Source organism: Anolis carolinensis, chromosome 4 (assembly GCF_035594765.1).
Source record: "Anolis carolinensis isolate JA03-04 chromosome 4, rAnoCar3.1.pri, whole genome shotgun sequence".
Lineage (NCBI taxonomy): Eukaryota > Metazoa > Chordata > Lepidosauria > Squamata > Dactyloidae > Anolis > Anolis carolinensis.
This window is the reverse complement of record NC_085844.1, coordinates 122,125,608-122,148,403: the sequence shown is the minus strand read 5'-3', so window position 1 is coordinate 122,148,403 and position 22,796 is coordinate 122,125,608. Positions and strand designations below refer to the sequence as shown.

The window sequence follows — 22,796 nt, the reverse complement described above, 5'->3', positions numbered from 1 at the left end:
CCACTAGAATAGAGGGTGTCTTCAGAAATCAGACCATCCTTTGTAAAGGCAAGTATATAGGTACATATATTGGCTCTGGAACATGGAAATTCCACACAGCTACCATGTCTACTATCTTTGATCATTCAACAGCTAGTGGCCATGCTGTCTGGGGGATGATGGAAGTTCTAGTCTAGAAAAGGAACTCTTCTGGGATCTAACCTATAGAATCTCTCCCCTTTCCTTTTGGCATTTTCCCCTGGTCCAAACCTTCCACAGCTTTCTTCCTAATGTCTTCCTCCTCCTTCTCCATAATAATAATAATAATAATAATAATAATAATAATAATAATAATAATAATAATAATAATAATAAGCCTGATGGAACCAGAACATTTTTGCTTGCTCGAAGAAGGCCAACAAGTAGGGAGCCATTTTAGTTTTCTTAGAAGGATGGAATTCCAAAGTCTGGGACAGTATTAAGAAGGCCTTCCGAACATGGCACACTTTACACATATTTCAGTTTTTATTGACAGACAATATTTTGTAAGGTACACAGTTCCTTATGAATGAAAGAACAACACTGTAGGGAGTGGGGTTTAGGAATGCATCACTATCATCACCATCATCATACAAAATCACTATAATTGTTTCTTGGCCCAAAATGAGTATTCTTTTTTCTGCATAACACATAGGTCTAGGTTATAAAATGAATAGTGTTGGCATTGGTGCCAGAGTGCATACAGGATATAAAAGAAAATTGTGTAGCTATATCATCTGGAAAGGTTCTAGGACAGATGACATTTATGCTCAGTAGCTGACTTATGAAGCAAATGCTGTGAAAATACAACAGGCTTTCTTTTATATCACTTCCCATTCTCTATAGCTTCACAAGAGCCATGGCTTCTGGCATGCAGCTTGCCTCTCTGAATCTGTACTATATATGGGATGTACATATAATTACCACCTAAAACCCTGGAAGCTTTCCCCATCAATAATTCCATATAGGCAATGTTTCAAAGGGATCAGTGACATTGTTGAAGCAAAAGAGTATCGATGCTTCATTCTACATACCAAGGTTACCTTCTATATGGGTTGGCTCTTGGATCTAGGATGATGAGATGTGCCCATATTAAACCACAGGATGAAGGAGAAAGCTCTCAGGTTTTCTTTTCCTAAGCTTTTCATGTAATTTTTTGTTAATTCTGTGAAGAAATGTGAGATTGGATAACTTTTGCTAAATTCAGTACGTAAAGGTCCTCCTCCTGCTGCTCCTCCTTATTCTTCTCTTTCTCCTTCTTCTACTTCCCACCTTGCTTTTCCCTGTGGACAGAGACCCAAAGCAGCCCCCAATGTTAAAGAATTATACAGTCTTAAAAACCCTACTGTAATAATAATGATAATAATAATAATAATACTTTATTTATATACTGCCCCATCTCTTTGAGAGGATTCAAGACAGTTTACAAGAAAAAACATTCAGTTGCCAAAAGGAAAGTATACAAAGTTAAACATAATAAACATAGTAAATGTCATAAAACAAAAACATACAATTCTACTAAAACAACCACAAAAATTAAAATCCAGTTCAATATGCTGTATCAATGGGGTCAAAGTGCCAATGACCAGAACTTCAGAATGGACATGGCCAACTATGAGGGCTAGGTAAAGATTGGTGCATCAGAATATCATAGGGCTAGGAAGTGGATAGAGTGCAGAGCAGGGTCCTAGCTGACAACCGGGGGTGGGAGGGGTTTCTAGGGACTAATCATGCTCGCAAACCTGCAGAAACTACCAGGTTTATTTATTTATTTATTTATTTATTTATTTACAGTATTTATATTCTGCCCTTCTCACCCTGAAGGGGACTCTGGGCGAATCACGTTATATACATATAGGGCAAACATTCAATGCCCATATACACATAGAACCGAGACAGAGACAGACAAACACAGAGGTTTTCAGTTCATTGTGGAAAAAGGACAGTGTAGGGGCTTTCCTGATCTCTCTGGGGAGGGCATTCCAGAGTCGGGGGGGGCCACCACTGAGAAGCCTCATCCTCACCAGCTGCACTTTTGATGGTGGTGGGAGCAAGAGAAGGACCTACCCAGCAGATTGTAGAGCCTGTGCCAGTTCGTCATGAAGATAGGCAGGGCCCAAACCGTATAGGACTTTATAGATCATCTCGTGCACCTTGAATTGGGACCGGCAGCTTATCGGCAGCCAGCGGAGTTGCTTTAGTAAGGACGTTGTATGCTCCTTATAGCTAGCTCCATTTAAAACCTGCCTGCCAACCTTTGAACCAGCTGAAGTGTTTGGGTTGTCTTCAAGGGCAGCCCCACATAGAGAGCATAGCAGTAATCCAATCTGGAAGAAATAAAGATGTGGACCACCGTAGCCATGGCCGACTACTCGAGGTATGGTCACAGCTGGTGAACAAGTTTTAACTGTGCTAAGGCCCTCCCAACCACCACTGACACCTGGGCAACAAGTGTCAGTGCTGAATCCAAGAGGACCCCCAAGCTGTGGACCTGCACCCTCAGGGGGAGTGCAACCTTGTCGAGCACAGGTTGCCACCTGATACCCCAATCGGCCCCGCGACTGACCAGGAGGACCTCTGTCTTGTCTGGATTAAGCTTCAACTTGTTAGCCCTCATACTGTAATCATGAGCATAATCATTGCCTTCAGTGTTTAACGAAAGTTTATTCTGGTCATTCTTCGGTCTCTATACGGTACAGATTCATGTTTTCATGGAACTAAGCCAGTTATAATTTGTGAAGATAAAACTGGACCTAGATACCATTTTTCACAGTATTCTAAGACTTTCACAGAATGCAGTTAGGAAATCTCATGTTGAAAGTGTCAGTGACATCAGTAACTTCCCACAGGTGACAGCTTAGATGTTGTGATGACAAAACCCAAGCAGCCATCTGAAATTCAGCAGGATCAAATCTCCTAGATCTAGAAATATTTTGGCATTTACAATTATAGAGTCATTTGAAACAGCTTTTTAATCTAGTAAGATCGATGGGTTTAAGATGTGAAAAAATGTAGTGATCTTGAAGATGCTTTAGTAAAATAGTCACAGCAAATTGGGAAATGCTGGTTTTCTGCCTGTCCTTTTATAAGCAAGCAGAGATATTTATGCTTGAGTTTGGTTTATAATTGTCCCTAGCCTTGACAGTGGGATTTTCATTTTAATTACAATTTGTAGTGCAGCTGTTCTGGTCTTTCCATCATCTCATCGTTGATAGGGCATCTAATTAGCACTTTATGGCATTTTGTGGTCAATTATCGAATGTTATAAAAGAGAGGGAAAGAGCAGTTTAGCAAAGAAAACTGCAATCCTCATTCTTTTCATGGAGAGAATTTTTACATAGAATTTTATAAGTCACATTTCCTCTACTAACTATGAAAAACCCCTACGATTAGATTTTTGAAAAGTCGTCTGGTGCCATTAGATGTCTCCCTGATTGCTGGCCCTATTAAAAACTTCTTAAAGTAATAGATAGGTTTAATTCCTCAAGCAAAAGAAAAATTATCGCATCTTAAGTATTTTCCATATTTCTTATATTGATGTGGTAGAGAAAGAACAAAAAAGGGAGAAAAAAAATCCAAGAAAGAAGCAAAATCTCTTGTATTGCAAGTTTTAAATGTACCAAGCTAAGGTTTACTTAATTAGAACCTCGAGGCAGTAAAGGAAGCCTTTTTTAAATTCTGTGAATCTTAATATGCTAAATAATGCAAAGCTTCAACTCTTCAAGCATGAGACACACATCTGGCCGCTTAACATTTAAATTACAGGCAGAAAAAAAATCCCTTCCACTTCTTTGGTAATTTTCTTGAAGAAAAGGAATGGGAAATGTATTACAACTGAATTTAATTTCATTTTAGATTTTCATCATGTTTAATTGCACAGCATTTTTTTTTCTTTTGCAGGCGTCTCTTTATTTTATTTATGACACGTTTTCTTTTCTCCTCCTGTATTTTTTTTATTGATCTTTAATTTAAGCAGCTTCTCACTGTTTATGGCCACTGAAGAATTACATTGTGTTCTACCAAGAAATCCATCTAGAGTTAAAAGTAATGAGCTCAGTGATACAGAAAATAAAGGAAAGAAGGCAAGCTCGAAGAAACCTCCACAAATTAAAGCACAGCAACCCCCTCTGAAAATTATTAAGCAACTGCATTTAGTTCAGTTTTTGACTCAGACAAGCCAGTGTTCCCTTCCTTTCTTGCTTGGTAGATTATAGCACTGGAGGGGCAGAGCACAAGTTCTGCTTTTGTTTTAAGAGAAACAACAATTCAGGAAATAGTGGTACCATGGTATAGTTGATGGCATGGAGAGCTTTGCTGACTTTCACTCCACACATTTGCCACCACTGATGAGCTATGTTAAGGAGTATGTTCCAATTAAAACCAATAAAAATAAAGGTAATATATATTTTTGAAGAAAAGTCCAGTCCCTGATTTTTTTGTACATTCTAATATTTCACAGATGGAAACTGGGGCATATGTGGCCAAACAATATCTGACTGGTCACCATGGCAAAAGTTATTACTGTGGATGAACACACAAGCTAGGACAAAGTGCAGCAGCTTGCTTTTGTCTGTTGCTGGGAAGGTGAACACTCTGCTCCTCCCTCTCCTTTTCCCTCTGATGAATTAACTGAATATGAAGTACTTTTAGATCTTAGACTCAAATTGTATAAAACGAGGACAAAAGGGGAAAGTGGGAGGAGAGAGAAACCAGGAGAGAGAAACTAGGACATAAAACAGATGAAAAACCAGGACAACAGAGGACTAATTTGGACTACCCAAGCCAGATCAGAATAGTTGGATGATATATCTTTTTCTTCCAGAGCCCAACATGATCTGAAGGCAATTAGCTTCAAAGGGTCTTCCTTGGGTACATCTACTATTACAGGTAGAGTGGGTGGTAACAAGGAAGTGAGTCGACTCCAGTGATTCTCAACCTGGGGTCCCCAGATGTTTTTGACCTACATCTCCCAGAAATCCCAGCCAGTTTACCAGCTGTTAGGATTTTTGGGAGTTGAAGGCCAAAAACATCTGGGGGCCCCAGGTTGAGAACCACTGGTCTAGTCTGTTGTAACCTCTTTGTTGGAATGCTTCAGAAACTGTTTTTCTCAGTCTGAATCTACACTGCCATATAATCTAGATTATCAAAGCACATAATACAGATTGTCTGCTTTGAACTAGATTATATGAGTCTGCATTGCCACAGTTATGTATAACTCTCCCAGGACAACATATTTGCACTAGGTAGTGCAACAAATGTTGACTAGTGATCTTCTAACATAGTTCCAAAAGCAGACCAAGTTATTTTAGCTGGGGAAAAACATGTGTAAACAATCCCCAAAGGCTTTCCTTCTTGGCAATAAAATATGGCAAAAATGCCATTAAAATCAATTTGCTGCTACTCAGAAACCTGACAGTTTGACACCAAGAAATAGTAGTAAGAGAGTCCTTGACTTGCATCTGTTTTGATATTATTTTGGCATCAGCTAAATGGCTTTTAAAATGTGGTGTGTTCTGAACTCGGTGTTGGTTTTTATGTTGCAGTGTTGCCATTTTTTTTATCAGGTTTGCACATTGGTTTTGCTATTGTGTTTTATATTTTGATACCTGCAGAAGAGAAGGCTGAGAGGAGACATGATAGCCATGTACAAATATGTGAAGGGAAGTCATAGGGAGGAGGGAGCAAGCTTGTTTTCTGCTGCCCTGCAGACTAGGACGTGAAACAATGGCTTCAAACTACAGGAAAAGAGATTCCACCTGAACATTGGGAGGAACTTCCTCACTGTGAGAGCTGTTCTGCAGTGGAACTCTCTCCCCCAGACTGTGGTGGAGGCTCCTTTCTTTGTAGGCTTTTAAGCAGAGGCTGGATGGCCGTCTGTCGGGGGTGCTTTGAATGCGATTTCCTGCTTCTTGGCAGGGGGTTGGACTGGTTTGCTCATGAGGTCTCTTCCAACTCTACTATTCTATGATTCTATGATACTATTATATTTTACTTTCCAAGTCTCCCTGGAAAGGTTCTTTGAAAGATGAAAGTGCAATTTGTTCAAAGAATAAGTGAATTGTCATGGGCAACTAGGCGCACATAACAACCAGGGATTTGTGCACATGAAAAGTGATTGAGCCAGATTGGTGAGCTACTCTGGATGAAGATGTGATTTATAGACCCCATCAACACTGCCATATAATCCAGTTTCTGAATCCAGATGATCTGCTTTGAACTGGATTCTATGGCATAGTAGACACATATAATCCAATTTAAAGCACATAAACTGGATTCAGAAACTGGATTATATGACAGTGTAGATCAAGCCATATGCATCACTGCAGTTGTATACCTGTGAATATAGCAAGTTGTGTCTTCCTTTATGTATAAGAGTAAATATTGACTGATTGCATATTAGCACTGTGCAAAAATATCATTTGTGGGTCATAAGTGTGATATGTTAAATCTGTATTTATGATTCTAGAGGAGAGAGGAGCCGTGGGCATGCAGCCTGAGGAGCTAACCCCCAGGTGGTATTCTCCCTCCTCTCTCTCCCTGCAGAAGGCTGAAGGATGATGGGACAAGGCAGGACCCCCAAAGCACCTCGCTGCTGCTTGAAAGGCCTGCAAGGCTGCCATGGCTGCCTGTGGGAGGCTGCTGTCTTACTCCACTAAGGCTTTGAACAGCAGCAAGGTGCTTGGGGTGGGGGTGGGGTTCTGGTTCCTGCCCCTGCCCCCTCTTCCTCCACCTCCTCCTCTGGCAGAGTGTTTTTCTGTCTGGCCAGGAGCAGGAAAAGCAGGAGAGCAGACAGCACCTGGAGACGCCATCACCAGTTCAGGGCAGACATGCCTTGTCCCCTGCAATTTTTCAGCCCCTGGCAGGGAGAGAAAGGGGAGAGAATACTGCCCAGGATTAGCGCCTCCAGCTGCACGCCCGTAGCTCCTCTCTCCTCTAGAATCATAAATACAGATGTAACAAATCACACTTATGATCCACAAACAATTTTTGCACAGCCCCAATATGCAATCAATCAAAGTTTGCTCTTCTACATAAAAGAAGACACAAGAAATTTCATTCATGTGCAGAAAAATCTGTTACGCAACGCATAACATTTCTGCTGAATTATTTTTTGCACAGAAAATCTGGCTTTAATACAAAACAACCATGCACATTTTGTACAGAATAAGTCCCAAACTATGAAGATTCTTAAGCAGGCCAAGAGTCTCCTCATCTGGGTTTCTCAACATGTGAAAAACATATTTTACAACCATTTAAAAATATTCTTTGATTCCTTTCAAGTATCCTGTTCAGATGTAATTCAGAAAAGTAACTTCTTCAAGCTCTGATGAGGCCATCCATGCAATCACTTTGGCTTATTCACACGTGATATGATAATAGGAGAAGACACAAACAAGTGTGTCCATTGTAGGGACAAAGTGACCTCTCTAAAAAAGCATGTACTTTACAACTGAAATTTGGATCCTTTGTTCACCACTTCATCCCACACACTGGTTAAGCACTGCATGTTCCCACACAAAACAAATAAAGAGCGAGTGAGCACATGATTTTAAGGAAATGCTCTGTTTGCTTGAACTCATCCCAGGTCCTGGACATCAACAAGACGCTGTGCCTCTTTGTATTTATTTGATTTCGAGTCTCAGTGACCTTTCTAAGCAAGTTCATGATGTCTAGAGCAAAGCAGACATTATTCTTGAGGCAAATGATATAAATCCTAAATTATTTAAAGCTCGCAGATGTGATTATTTAAACAAGAATCTTTGGAGTCATTGTTTTAATAGCAGTTTTTCACCTTCTGTGCTTAGGAAACAAGTCTTATGCAAACAACTCTGGCTATCCTGACAAGTATTGTAATATGCTCCCAGTGAAGGAAATCCATGGCAGACACTGCAAAGTAAGGATTAAAGTATAACACCTTAAAAAAACACTGTTGCCAAATTCTTCTGTTATTCTAATTATTCCAGAAAAGCATCATATCTGAGTGAGGTTTTATGCATCTGGCAAGGTGTAAGAAAACAGCTTATGTTTTGTGAACTCAGCAAGGCCAATAAAATGTTTTATGACCAAGAGCACACCTTCTTCCTGCACTACCAAAGACTTAAGCTAAATAAAACTCTTTATAACTTACCTGCCAATCTTTGAAGTTGTAATTGAAGAGTTGTATTCCTTGCTGATTTTGCTGAACTTTTATGGTTTAATGGCCCTTTTACTTCTGTTTCTACCTGCTCCCTTCAGAATATGGCTTGAGGTCTGAAAGTCGTGACACAATAAAGAATCAAAGTACTTTCCTGGAAAATGAACCATTAAAAGAAATTATATTGAGATCATCCTATCTCATTCTATTAGTGGCTAGTAGATATCTGAGGGCTCTTCTACACATAGCCAAAACCTGGGAAGTAACTGGGTTAAAAGGGGTAGGTGGGTGGCTAAATGACGTTTGGCCAAAGTGCAAGCAGAATTGTCTTAACAGCTGAAAAGCACATGTTAAAAAGATGCGCTTAAAACCTGATTCTGCCCAAAAAATGTGCACCTTTGCATGACTGTATATCCTTACATTCATGTAAAACATGTGCCTTCCTTCCCCCTGTGTAGACTGCTCCAGTGCACGTATGCTTTTAGAAAGCCCAAACAGCACATCAACTGATCGGATTGTCAAAACATGGAGCCATGGACACATAGGCTCAAGGGAAGCAGAATGGGAAGGCAATTAGAACTCTCTCTGAAACTCTTTCTTTTAAACTTGATAAAAAGAGCTTGGATTAACGACTGGGTAAAGAGAGCTTTGACAGTTTTTTTAAAAAAAATCACTCTGAATCTCATATGCATACATGCAAATCACCTTTTGTTTACATTAAGGTATTTGTATGTGTACATATGAGATCCAGAGCAAAAAGGAGTGAATTTTTTTAAAAGTCTTTTGTCAGGTGTCCCCTGTTTTTACTCCATATTGATCCACTACAAAGGAAGGCTATGAGGACAGCAAGGTACCATTTCCAGGGACTGACAGGTCTGTGTGAGGACCTGCTGTGAGGTCCCAAAATTTTTTGCTATCTGGAAGTGCCCTCAGTTATCAGTAAGACGATGATATCCACCACTATCACTTTGTCTTGGACAATGGACCACCACTGTTTCATTCCAAAGACATTTATTCCATTTTCAAAACGTTCCAATTTTTATTTATTACATGAATCATTGTCTACATCATATAATAAAATTCAAATATCCAAGGGGGGATGTGTTTCCAGCTAGACAGTAGTTACCTGAAATTGCAGATATGCAGATCTAAAATTGCAGGTATGACTAAATCCCATTAAATTACTTGACTTCTGCTTCCAACATACCAGAGAATTGTCCTGCAGGATCTAGAAAGTGCTGGAAATGTATCTTCTTCTGGGAATTTGTTAATTCCTTCAGGGTGATTCTATGGTAACTTCTGAGGGAAACATACCACAGAATTGTCTGTAGGACCTAGCAAATTCTTAGATAATTTTTCCCAGGCCACAGATACATGAAATTGTAGATTTGGGTTACATGATTACAGATGTATTACTACATATCCTTAATGAAAACATATTTTAAATATTGTGGACTAACATTTTCAGAGTGACACATGTCTACTACTTTGTTATTAGGGTGGAGCTAACTCCAGAAATTAATGAAAAATGGAAACTTATTCATGTATTAGCAATTCTCCCCACAGTGTGGGTTTTTAACCACCTTCTCTTCCTTACTGCTTCTTATAATATGTAAGATTTTTTGAGGTTTCACGCAATTTCAATAATAATACTTTATTTTTATATCCCGCTCCCATCTCCCCCAGGGGGACTCGGGGCGGCTCACACGGGGAACAAGCCGAATGTCACATATAATAAACAGGCATACAATAAAACCAATATAAACAATAGAACCATATAACAGCATAAAACAGGATAAAACAGCATATCAGAGCAATGAGTCTGAGCATAGTGCAATATATATATAGAGGCAAAAATTGTTTTAATAATGCTGTGGTTGTGATTATGAACCTTTCCTTATAACAGGAAATCATTCTGAAACTCTTAAATGTATCAAATAACTGCAGGAGATAACATAAAAACCATGTTTGACATGGAAGAGTCCACGTTATTGCTAATGTATCATTCCAGTTCGTATAATATCTCGTGTTTCCCATGTTAATCAAGGCCAATTGAGTTAGTTATATTCTCAAATTATTTATACTATGTCAATATTATTTAATATGAGATAATATTATAGTATCACATCATTAAATGTAATAGCATCCAGTAATTTGTGTTAATATAATTTTATTTAAAATTCTGATATAGTAAAATTAGACTCTTCAAACAATTGGGAACAAAAAATTAACATATGGATCCTACACATATCTACTCAGAAGTAGGGATTTTTTTTTCAATTCATAGGGACTTGCTCCTGACTAAACTAACATAGGATTGTAACCTTGTTAAATTGGGAGACTGCCAATTAATAGTATGTCCTGTAGGCCACATTTCAAAGGAAGAAACTGACAAAACCAGCTCTGAGTATTTCTTGCCTAAGAAAACTCTATGAAATTTACGGGTTAGGGTTAGGGTTGTATGCACACATACAAAGATATTTAAATGTTCCTTCTTTTCTCTGATTCATGATCAATGCCTATTTAAAAATAAAAAGTAGAAAAGTAGACTATCCCTGCTGCAGGAAAGAGTAATAGGTTACGTTTGGAGAAAGCCTGATGTTCAGAGCTATTTCATGCCTCTGCTTAATTACCCCTGTTTCTGTTCTTCTGATGTTTTGTTGGCCTAAAAACCAAAGCGGTGACATTGTACTTGATGTTGTTCAGAGCACTCTGCTGCATATAATTAAGTTATTAACATCTTGTTATTAAAGGGCACAAAGTGCTTATGTCCATGTGATCATTGTGAGAAAGTAAATGCTTCCTGGAGCCACACCCATATGTCTTTGACTTACGATCTGGATTGAGTCATATGCATGATCAAACACAGCCCAGCAAAGTTCGTGTATAATCCTTTTTAAAGCCTTTTTTGTTTTGCATCTTAAACACTCTAATTCTCATTCATAAGTAGGTAGAAAATAGCATCTCAGCACTCTGCATATGCAGCCAGGTTTGAAATCACAAGGCTTCTTTCTTGCTTTTATTCGCTGTCAAATCACCTTTGATTTGACTGGGATTTTAGGAAGAAGAAACCTCCAAGAAACCCTGTCAACATCCAGTCTTGCAAAGTTTGGACCATGGTTTCCTTTACCAGTAATCTGATCTTTCTTTTTGCCGAGTGCCTTCAAACCTTGATGCATTATGATCCTGTCCAATGAGTCATGCTATCTCATGTTATGTCCAAAGTAAAATAGTCTCCATTTAGCCATTTTTGCTTCTTGTCAGAGGTCAGGTCTGATTTCCTCTTGAATCTTTTTATCTTTTTGACAGTCTGCAGTACCCATAAAGTAGTCCACCAGTACTCCCAATTTACAATTTGAATTAAAACAAAATACAGTAAGAAACAGTAGATAATAATGTGATTTTTTTAAAAAAAATCAATCACATTAAAAATATTCATTTAATGCAGTTTTAAAAGGTGGTTAAAATATAAGAGTGATGATTAAAAATATGAATACAACATACCTCAGTTAAATTACCTTTGGCAACTGGCAATTAACACTGAAATACCTAAGTATACAGAAAGACCTCCTGTGTTGGAATCCCCTTGGTAGTTTTACCTGCCCTTTTCTTTGGACTGCCCAAACTCGGTTTCTAAATGTTCAATTGAAGATTTAAGTAAGTTCAATTATAGATATTTGGGAACTAAAGGAAAAAAATCATTTGGATTGGAGAATTTTTATTTAGAAGGGCAGTGCCCTCAATTCCCCCTCCCCCAAGCTACACTCCTAAACTGATTCGAAATCATTGAGTAGATTCATGCATATGAGAGGACTAGAAAGTTCCTTCCTGGATTCCATAGCACTTTTGGGGTTGTTTTAATCCTGTACTGTCCATGTTACCCTTATGCCATTAGTCGTTGTGATGACAAGCACATAATTTTGAAACAGACAGGTGTAGACCAACATGGGAGCCCCAGGGGAGTCTTCCCTGGAAGGCAGCCTTACTCTTAAAAATTTATGTGTGCAGACACAGACTCAGAGTACTTAGCTTTATGGGGAAAAATATTTATAGAGTAAAATAAGTACTGAACTTCATTCAGGTGAACTGTACAGTATTACTGAATTCCATTCAAGGATGGGAAGAACAGTAAAAGCTAGATCTGACTAAAGAGGCCTGTGGCTGCTCCTCAAGTACTTTCTCCAATAGCCAAAGAATTGAAGTTGCAAAAACTAAAGTACTTGAGAGAAAGAGTGGTTTCCACCCTACTGTTTATTTTACAATCTACATTACAATGAAACTAATCACTGTATACTGCTAAGATGATCGACGTATCTGAAGCAAGAAACTCTGGGACATATTTACACAAATCTGCATTAAAAATTATCCTTGTGATAAGGCCCTAATAATCAGGGCCATGCACACTGTTGGTTTGGTGTATCTTTAGGCCAGTTAAACATTGATAACTTAGATGCACTAAGGGCCCTCTAGAAATGCATTAAAACTCAGGAAAAAACGAAATAAAAGGGGGGCAGCTAAATGATGTTTCTTGAAAGTGCGTGCTGAATCAGGTTAATAGCTGAAAAGTACATGTTTAAAAGACACGCTTAGAACTCGATTTTGGCCAAAAATGTTCATAGTTGCATGATTTCTTGAAAGTGCGTGCTGAATCAGTTTAATAGCTGAAAAGTACATGTTTAAAAGGTGTGCTTAAAACTCGATTCTGGCCAAAAAATGTTCATAGTTGCATGATTTCTTGAAAGTGCATGCTAAATTAGTTTAATAGCTGAAAAGTACATGTTTAAAATGTGTGCTTAAAACTCGATACTGGCCAAAAATGTTCATAGTTGCATGATTTCTTGAAAGTGTGTGCTGAATCAGTTTAATAGCTGAAAAGTACATGTTTAAAAGGTGTGCTTAAAACTCGATTCTGGCCAAAAAATGTTCATAGTTGCATGATTTCTTGAAAGTGCATGCTAAATTAGTTTAATAGCTGAAAAGTACATGTTTAAAATGTGTGCTTAAAACTCGATACTGGCCAAAAATGTTCATAGTTGCATGATTTCTTGAAAGTGTGTGCTGAATCAGTTTAATAGCTGAAAAGTACATGTTTAAAAGGTGTGCTTAAAACTCGATTCTGGCCAAAAATGTTCATAGTCACATGCTTGTATATTCTTGCAGTCATGAAAAACATGTGACTTCCTTTGTATACCCTGGTGTTGACAAGGCTGTCAAAAATAGAGCCATAGATACACAGATACACATTCCTTTTTTCCATCAGTGGTCACCTCAATCCTCCCAGGAAAATCTCCTATACGTACTGGGCCCTAGGGAGGTACACCTGGAAGCTACAAGGCGTAGAGCCTTTTCGACCTATGCTCCAATTCTGTGGAACTCATTGCCTCCATATATTAGAGCAATGTCGGAGTTGCGACCTTTTGTAAAAGCGCTCAAGACTTGGCTGTTTGGTTGTGTATTTAAGTAAATCAGATCTAATTTACCAAATAGTCACTGTTGAATGTTTTTATGTTGAATGTTTTTATATTGTGGAATGATATTTTAAATTGTAAGTCTCTCGGAGCACTCTGGTGGAGAGCGACTAAGAAATAAAGTGAAGTGAAGTGAAGGTGGCTAAACAGAAGGAAAAATGGAAAGCAATTACAATTAAAACTCTCTGCAATCATTCCTTTTTTCCTGATGTTTATAATATTAAGCAAAGCTTGAATTTACTGTCGGGTGATGAGAGAAAATTAGAAATCTGCATATGTGTACATTGAAATATCCTCATGAGCACACATATGATCCAGCGTATCTTGGAGAGAGTTTTTTAAAAAAACTTTCACTGGAAATCTGCTGCAAAGTAAAGTGTCAGTAAGTTTCAGAGGACTGTGAGGTCTGTGTCTGGACTTGATGTCAGGTCCTGTGATATTTAGACCCACTTATTCAATCCAAATTTTGATGCTGTCTGGAAGCGCCCTAAGAAGGACCAAAAGAAAAGTGGGTAAGTTAGTTGGATCTTAGTTAGCAGCCATCCAATTAAAAACCTGGAAGCAGCAATGCAGAGTTTACAGTATTTTTTTTAAAGAGAATTAGAATAGGGATGGTAAAATTTTAAACTTACATTGTTTGATCACTGCATCTGCTCTATTTATAATCTCCTGTATTTATTATGCTTATTTTTAGTTGAATCAGAATGATTCACAGAATGTGCATAGCCAAAGAAGTCCTGGAACCTGGCAAGATGCAGGTGAAACAGTTTTACATCGTCCAACTTATCTAGAAGAGTTGGAGAAGCACAGAATCTCTGTATGGTGAGCAAATCTATATTGCAGCATTTTTTTTCAGTTTACTCATTTAGAAGTATGTAAAATGTATCGGGGAGGGCGAAAGAGAGAGAGGCAGCACTAACTAAGGGGACATGACAGTTGAAACAAGTGGTGATTTAGTACCAGGACTGTTCATCATTTCTAGAATCAGAAAATACATTTCATTTCTTCTGTTGCTGGAAGTGATGCCGTTTGAATAAGCCATAAAAATGAGTTCCTGGCCATTTGTGGTTATTAAAGAGCCCCAGGCGCTTCTTTGAAAAGAGTAGCTGCTAGAGTAGCAGTTCTAGCCACAATATTCTTGCCAAATCCTAATTTTATATTCTGCCTCCCCAGCATTGCCTTGGGGTTTTCAGTAAGATGCAGTCTCTTCCTCTTCCTCCTGCCCCAAAAGTGCTTGTTCCATCTAAAACAATGTCAAAATTCAGGCAAAGCTCTGACAATCAGCATTTCAAAATTTTAAAAGAGAAAAATTATCACTAAGGAATATGTGATGCTATTTCCAACAGTAAAATGTATTATGTGTATATAGGTGCATGTACACACATCATGTCTGGATAGATACTGTTTGTGTGTGTAGTGTAAATATGCATTAATAGTGTGTCCATGTACAAATTTCAAAGTAGAAGTGCCTGAAGTGCCAAAAATGCTACTTCTTTTTGTTTTTCTGCCTTTCAAACTAGACATGAGGTACATGCTTGCCTTGACAGTTACAATTTGTAACAATTCTCACTGATGCTCTGTAGCTCACAGAAGATCATAATAAAGGTTATTGCTCTGAGCATCCAAAAATGGCGAGAAAGAAACTTAACAATAATCTTATAGTAGAATGATGATGGTGATGGTGAAAATTATGGTAATTTTCTTTGCTTAATTCTAGCCTTCCTTCACCTGCCCTTTTCCTAACCCACCAGTGTCCACAACTGGCCGGTTGGCTTCTGTCCCATTTTTGGATGTACTCAGTGGTCCAAATGAGTAGCTTTAATGGAAAAACGTTAAACATGAATGAGTAGTCCTACTTACACTGTGCCCTGGCTGAATTTTCTCACTGGGTAGTCTATAGGAGCTTTTCCTTCTAGAGAAGTTGTTTGATGACACTAGCCCCATTGCAGGAAGGAATGGGAAGAATACTTGAAAATATTTTTAAAACTTGAAAATGTTTCTCAAGTGTCAGGAAACCCTGACAACGAGAATGTTGGACTGATGAGAATCTTCAGAATTCATAGTTTTTGTTGGGAAAACAGCATTTTCTGTACAGAAAAAAATTATGAAGAAATACTTTGTGTGCAGAAAATGCTTTTTAGGTTTATTGTTTGGAAAATCCTTTTTTCTTATACAAAAAGAACCCATATGAATGTTGTGCTGAACAAGTCTTCAACTACAACATTTTCCATGCAAGAAATATTTATGTGCATAGATTGAATTTCCTGTGCAAAAATAATATGCTGATCTCTGGGGAGGGACATGAAAATTTTGTGTAGAGGTCAAATAACAACAACAACAACAATAATAATAATAGTTTTATCTCTTGCCCGCCTCTCTTCATGGCACAAGGTGGGTTACAGCATTACTAAAACATAAACAAACATAATCATTTTAAAACATTCTTTAAAATGTTTTTATATTGTGGAATGATATTGTAAATTGTAAGTCGCTCGGAGCACTCTGGTGGAGAGAGACTAATTAAGAAATAAAGTGAAGTGAAGTGAAAATACATATATTAAAAATACTTCCACAAAATACATATTAAAATACACAAAACAAAATTCAGGCATACATTGGAAGTTTGAAATTCATCATAACTGTCTAGGAAGGCCTGCTTTTGTGTGTGTGTGTGTCAGGAGCAACCAGAGTTGCTTCTGGAGTGAGAGAATGGGCTGTCTGCAAGGATGTTGCCCATGGGACGCCCGGATGTTTTGATGTTTTACCATCCTTGTGGGAGGCTTCTCTCATGTCCCCGCATGGAGCTGGAGCTGATAGAGGGAGTTCATCTGCGCTCTCCCCGGGTGGGATTTGAACCTGGCAGCCTTCAGGTCAGCAACCCAACCTTCAAGTCACGAGGCTTTTATCCCCTAGGCCACCAGAGGCTCCTGGGAAGGCCTGCTGAAAGAAATGGGTCTTCACTTGTACCTTAAATTCCGACAGCTGATCCCGCTGTTGGAGCTCTATCGGCAGGTCATTCCATATTCGTGGAGCAGCCAATGAAAAGGTCCTCTGGATGGTGGTTACCAGTCAGGTTTTGGCTGGTTGGAGTAATTTCCCCCCAGAAAACCTAAGTGTGTGGGGCAGATTGTACAGGAGAAAGTGATCCTGTAGGTAACCTGGACCTAAACCATGTATGGCTTTAAAGATCAAAACCAACCCCCTTGCTGGGAAATTAAAACAGCCAGTGGGGTGACTTTAGGATAGATGTAATATGCTCATTCCTAGATGTTCCTATAACCAATCTGGCTGCTGTATTTTAAACCAACTGGAGTTTCCGAACTTGGTACAAAGGTAGGCCAATGTAGAGTGTGTTGCAGAAGTCCAACCTTGAGGTTACCAATGCAGGCACTACCATCTTCAGGTCCTCCAAATCTAGGAAGGGGTGTAGCTGTCGTATCAACTAAAGATGGTAATAAGCACTCCTGACTGTTGCATTTACCTGGGCTGACATTTGGAGAGATGGATCCAGGAGCATCCCCAAGCTGTGAACACAGTCTTTTAAGGGAAGTGGAACCCCAACCAGGACTGGTTGATACACCTTCACCTCCAGATTAGGACCCTTCCTCCCAAGTTTCAGAACATCCACTGATTTTGAGGGATTTTAAAAAATTGCCCAACATTTTTTAAAGGAAAAAAAAACATCAAGAGAAATACCCCTTGGGATTTCTCTACAGTGAGAGGAGCAGGACATCATTCCTGCCATCTTTCAGAAAAATCCACTCATCCACTGATTTTTAGGAAATTTTCATGGCTTTACAAATAAAAACAATGGGAGATGCCAGGAGCAGCTCTTCACTTTTTTCAGCTTTCAACCCAAATAGGCTGAGACTAGCATGTGATCTAACATGTTTGATTGCACTGCCCAGTAGAGTTTGCTTGCACTGAAAGAATAGGCTGATTCACTGAGATTTACAACAGTTACGGAGTTCTTATGAAAACTGCATAACTGGATGTTTTTATTCATTTGTATGAGGGGTGCTGCACTGTCTTCATAAATCCAGTCATAAGTATAGATCTAACGTAACTCTAAGGACTTACAACCCTCTTATGATTTTTTGCACAGCCCTACTGGGTACTGGAGCCAGGAGCTACAGGAGCTGGAAATATCCCCCCCCCTATGGCTTTTCTCCTAACCTTAACCCTAACACAACTGATTATGAGTTGTGTGTTCACTATGTTGGCTGGTGGAGCTGATGGGATTTGTAGAACAAAACATCAAGATGAAGCTGGGCAGATTGGTGGATGCCGCTAAGCCTATTCTTATTTACCTTCTTCATTTCTTTGCCCCCTCACTTCCTTTCAACTTGGTCTCAGTAGAACTGCTCTTTTCTCTGATCTAGACTTGTCTCGTAGGCTTCATTCCTTTAAAATATATTATGTTAGATGATTAAGGACAAAAAGGAAGAATTAATGGGGCTTTAGGTCTGGGGGCTTTTTCAGTTTCCATAAACACCAGAGTTTCAGATACTCTGAGATGCAATCAGAGCAATTTCCTTGATCTTTTACTGGAGCTGGTAAATCATTTATTGGGGTAGCCTTTTTACAAAATTTAGCTTTTAAAAAATCCCCATAAAGTCTATTTATCATAAAATACTGTACTACTAGCCATCTTCAAAGTTATACGTTTACTGTATTAATTATCAGCTAACAGTTGCCTTGGAAATACTTTGTGTTTTTTCAGTATCCTGGCGCCCCTTTATCTTTGCCTTGTAAACAAGAATACAGGAGCCAAGGAGTGTATGCAGTATGCGTGCCTTAACTACATGGGGTTTTACATACACAGACACGCAGATAAACAGAGCAATATAGTCATAGATGTTAGAAACACTGGCCTTATTGCAGTCAATGTGTGCCTCCATACTGCTGTTAAGTGTGATGCCATAATATAAAGAAAATCAAGTAGACAACATTCTAATTCCTGAAATAAGAAATTTGAAAAGAAGGTTCCATCTACAGAGATGATACCAAAATAATTTATATCATCCACTCATCTCATGAAGTTATATTTTATTCATCATATTTTATTATATAGAAAGCACTTCCATGAACAAAATGGAAAATCTAAATGGAAAAAGCCCTTCTGTTGCACACACACAACCAAGGGAAAGCTCACGTGATACATTCATTGGGTTTCCACTCCTGATCCAGATAGAAAAGCAAAAACGATAGATGAATGAATAAATGTAGAGAAATTGCATGAAATTCAAAAAATGATATGTGAATTCAAGTCCTTCCCAAAATGGGGAACATGTAGATATTGGATTTTTGGTCATTCTGACAGCAGATCCAAAGCTGTAGCCTAATACATTTTAAAGTGCTCTTTAACACCACATGATTATAATATTATGATTCCATTTACCAGTTGTAGTCAACCCAATGAATTTTGGGATATATAGTTTTAAAAGTGACCTCAGAAAATCTCAGTAACAGACCTTCAGTGGCTCACCAAACCACAAACAAAGGATTCAACTGTATATTGTTGTGGTGCTTAAAGTGGAACCATAGTCCTCTAACTCTGTAATACAAAAGGCCTTGCAGATCTGTAGAAATCACTGTGAATATCTTCACAATGCTCACTGTATTTTTGTCAATAGTAGTGTTGTGAGTAGATCTACATTTGCTCTCATCATATGGCTTGGTTCATTTACTTGTTAAGATGATAGGTCAGGAGATTTGAATTTCATATCTAGGTCATTTTCTTCAAGATCATAGTACCTATGAGTTCTGGTCTTTTTCTTTAAACCTTCACATTTCTACTATTAGCTATTTATTTAACAACATTAACAAACTTAAATGTATTTAATGGAGTTCTGCATGTAATGTTGTTAATTATTTGACTCATATATTATCTGGAGTACATAAACCACCCAGCAAATCCTGTGATAGTTAGCAGAGTATAAAGCTTCTTTTAAAATCCACCCTGGAATGATATCTAAAAACCCAAACCCAAAAAATGGTTTTGTTTCATCAGTTTTCCTTAGTGGGCAAACAAATTGTGAAAGCTTGAGGGAAAGCAAGAGTTAATTGTAAGCATTGCAGCGTAGCAACATTGTTTTTAATAAAAACAATAAACTTCCCCTTTTTATAACACACTAGTGATTTGACATTGAAATAAATGCAGATGCTTCTTTGCACAGTGTATTCCCTGTTGTGCTTTCTTAAACACCTTCACATATGGTTTGGCTCATTCCTGTGAAACTGCTTGTTGTTTATGTCATACAAACAGAACAGATTGATTTTACACCGAGTAAGTAAGGAGCAGAATGAATTATCCTTTGGAAGGAAATAATTGCCTGAGTGTTCAAAATATTTGAAATTAATCTTGGCTGCTCGGAAAAATTCTTATGAGTCTCCCTAAGCACTCTTACTTTTTGTTACAACTGTCTATATTTGAAAAAAAAATCTCAGTGTTTCAGTTTCACTGGTTTTCTGAACAGTCAATTGCTACCATTTCTACAGAAGTTCAAATCACGTGCAAAACTACACCAATAAGAATATAGGATCAGATTCCCTTTGTCATAAAGTATGTCATATTCTAAAAGAAAAAACAACAAGAACACAAACCCCTCTCTTGGCCATACTTTATATTTCCTATAGAATTAATGTATTTACCCATTCTTCCAGTGTTGCCAGATTGAAAACTGGAGAGGTCTCCTGTATCTTTTATGATTGTACAGATGAAGCAATTTTAGTAGGCATTGCTTGTCACAACAACCAGGTAACAGGCAACACCTGCTGCAAATCCCTCTTCTAAACAATATAATAATCATAATGATAATGACTACAATAACAGAAACAATAACAACAACGGCAACCCAAACCATTACAGCGACCCTTTCCAGTTTTTAGCCTAGTAACTCTTTTGTGTCACAACCTTGTTTTCCTATATCAATTATTTTGTGTCACAACCTTGCTTTCTAGTTCCCATATACAGGTAGACTTTATGGATGGTCCCATATACTGTTTAGTGATATGACTGTCCATACTATAAGTTCTACAATTTAGGTAGTTTCACCTATTATATGGGACATGAGAGAAGCCTACCACAGGATGGTAAAACATCCGGGCATCCCCTGGGCAGCATCCTTGCAGACGACCAATTCTCTCACATCAGAAGTGACTTGCAGTTTCTCAAGTCGCTCCTGAGCCAGAAAAAAACCCCTATTATATCTGGTTTGCAAAAGAATAAGGATAAAACAGCAACATTTTGCAGGGCTGTAATCTATATGCTTTCCTGAATGTTCATAGTTTCTTTTTCTCAGAACATGCACTATCTCTCTCTTCATCATGCATGCCAATCTAAAACACATTCAATAAAAGAGACTTTTAAAGAGAACGTCAGTGAAAACAAAGCACATGCAGCAGCAACTACTCACTTTGAAAATGATCTTTTATTATATCGCCAGACTGCTTTATGAACTTATTATGTGCCCGGTTTATGCTATATGAACCTAGTTTATGTAACCTCGCTTTAAATAGTCTATCGCTGTAGACTTCCATATTCTCATTCACTGGAGTAAACAACCTGGTGCCCCACAAGAATTCAACTGATATAAATGCTGTGGATATAACGGGTGCTGGTGAGAACTTAATCAGGCCCTGTCTGCGTATCTTGCTGATGCAGTTGTGGAGATGAGGATGGAGGTGACCAAAATTAATAGAACTGGCTGTCTGTAATCCAACATGACACAACAGATAAGGTTCAGATATCTTGGAACTGCTAGGGAGATATGATGCAGTCTAGATTCAGGGAGATATTTGTAATTTTATGTGATTAAAGGGCACAGAGCTGGACATTTGGCAATCAGAAATTTCAGATGATTCACAAATCAGAAAATGACCAGGAAAAGGAGATAAGTGGCACACTTTAGTTGTATGTCACTTGAGACAGGAAACAAATGATTGGATGTAGTTTGAAGACCTATCAGTGCTGTAAATATTTCGATGCCTATTAATGTTTGCCTGTCTTAACCAGGAGTCAAAGAGTATATGCGGAAGAAATGTGTATAGCAACTGAGACTATGTATGAGCTACCAAATATACTCATGCATAAGTCAACCTCGTGCCTAAGTTGAGGGTAAGTTTTGGGGCCAAACTATATATTTTGATATAATCCATGGATAAGTTGAGGCTCATTTCACAGTGAGGTGAAAGCACCAATGCTGCTTCAAGGGGACAGATTTTCCCATCTAGGAATTTAAAAAGGCCAGATGCCGTGACAGAGAAAGTAGAGGGGGGCAATGCTTTTTTTAGGTCAGTGGTTCTCAACCTGGGATCTCCAGATGTTTTTGGCCTACAACTCCCAGAAATTCCAGCTAGTTTACCAGCTGTTAGGATTTCTGAGAGTTGAAGACCAAAAACATCTGGGGACCCCAGGTTGAAAAGTACTGTTTGAGGTGCTCCCAAGGATGAACTAAGCCTTTACCACTCTACTCAGAGAAGGGAATGGTTCTCTTTTTGGTAAGCACTAAGATACAATACTCACACTGACCCGTGAATATGTTGACCAGTTTTTTTGGGTTGGTTTTTTGACTAAGATTTCTAGGCTTATACATGGAAATATAATACCAATTCTTTATTCTCACTTCAGAAGTGGAAAATCAGAGAGCCCTGAGTGTGGTCCTTGAATCACAGAATCATAAAGTTGGAATCAATCAAAGCGCCCCCAACAAATGGCCATCCATTCTCTGTTTAAAGCCTACAGAGAAAAGCCTCCACCAAACTCTGAGGCACAGAGTTCCACTGCTGAACAGCTCTTATGGCCAGGAATCTTTCAGGTGGACTCTCTTTTTCTTTAATTTGAACCCATTGCTCTGAGCCTTAGTCTCCAGGGCTGCAGAATACAAGCCTGCTCCTTCTTCCTTATGACATTCTTTCAAATATTTGAACATGGCTATCACGTCACCTCTCAACCTTCTCTTCTGCAGGCTAAACATATAGAGCTCTTTAAGCTGTTCCTCATAGGGCATGGTTTCCAAACCTTTGATAATTTCAGTTGTTCTCATCTGAATGCATTCCAGCTTGTCAATATCCTTCTTGAATTGCAGTGCCCAGAATTGGACACAGTATGATTCCAGATGCAGTCTGACCAAAACAAAATAGAAGGGCACTCTGACTTCCCTTGATCTAGACAC

General features: G+C 38.5%; 1 protein-coding gene across 1 annotated transcript in view; it reads left to right on the top strand.

Moving 5' to 3' along the window:
- LOC100557827 (uncharacterized) overlaps positions 1-22,796 on the top strand; it is a gene marked incomplete at its 5' end in the record, with an annotated part of 227,814 nt that overhangs the window by 82,388 nt on the left and 122,630 nt on the right. The window contains 2 exons of the mRNA XM_062977712.1: positions 7,824-7,912; positions 14,315-14,442. Of these exons, the coding sequence (XP_062833782.1) occupies positions 7,824-7,912; positions 14,315-14,442 (217 nt within the window). The remainder of the gene's footprint in view (positions 1-7,823; positions 7,913-14,314; positions 14,443-22,796) is intronic.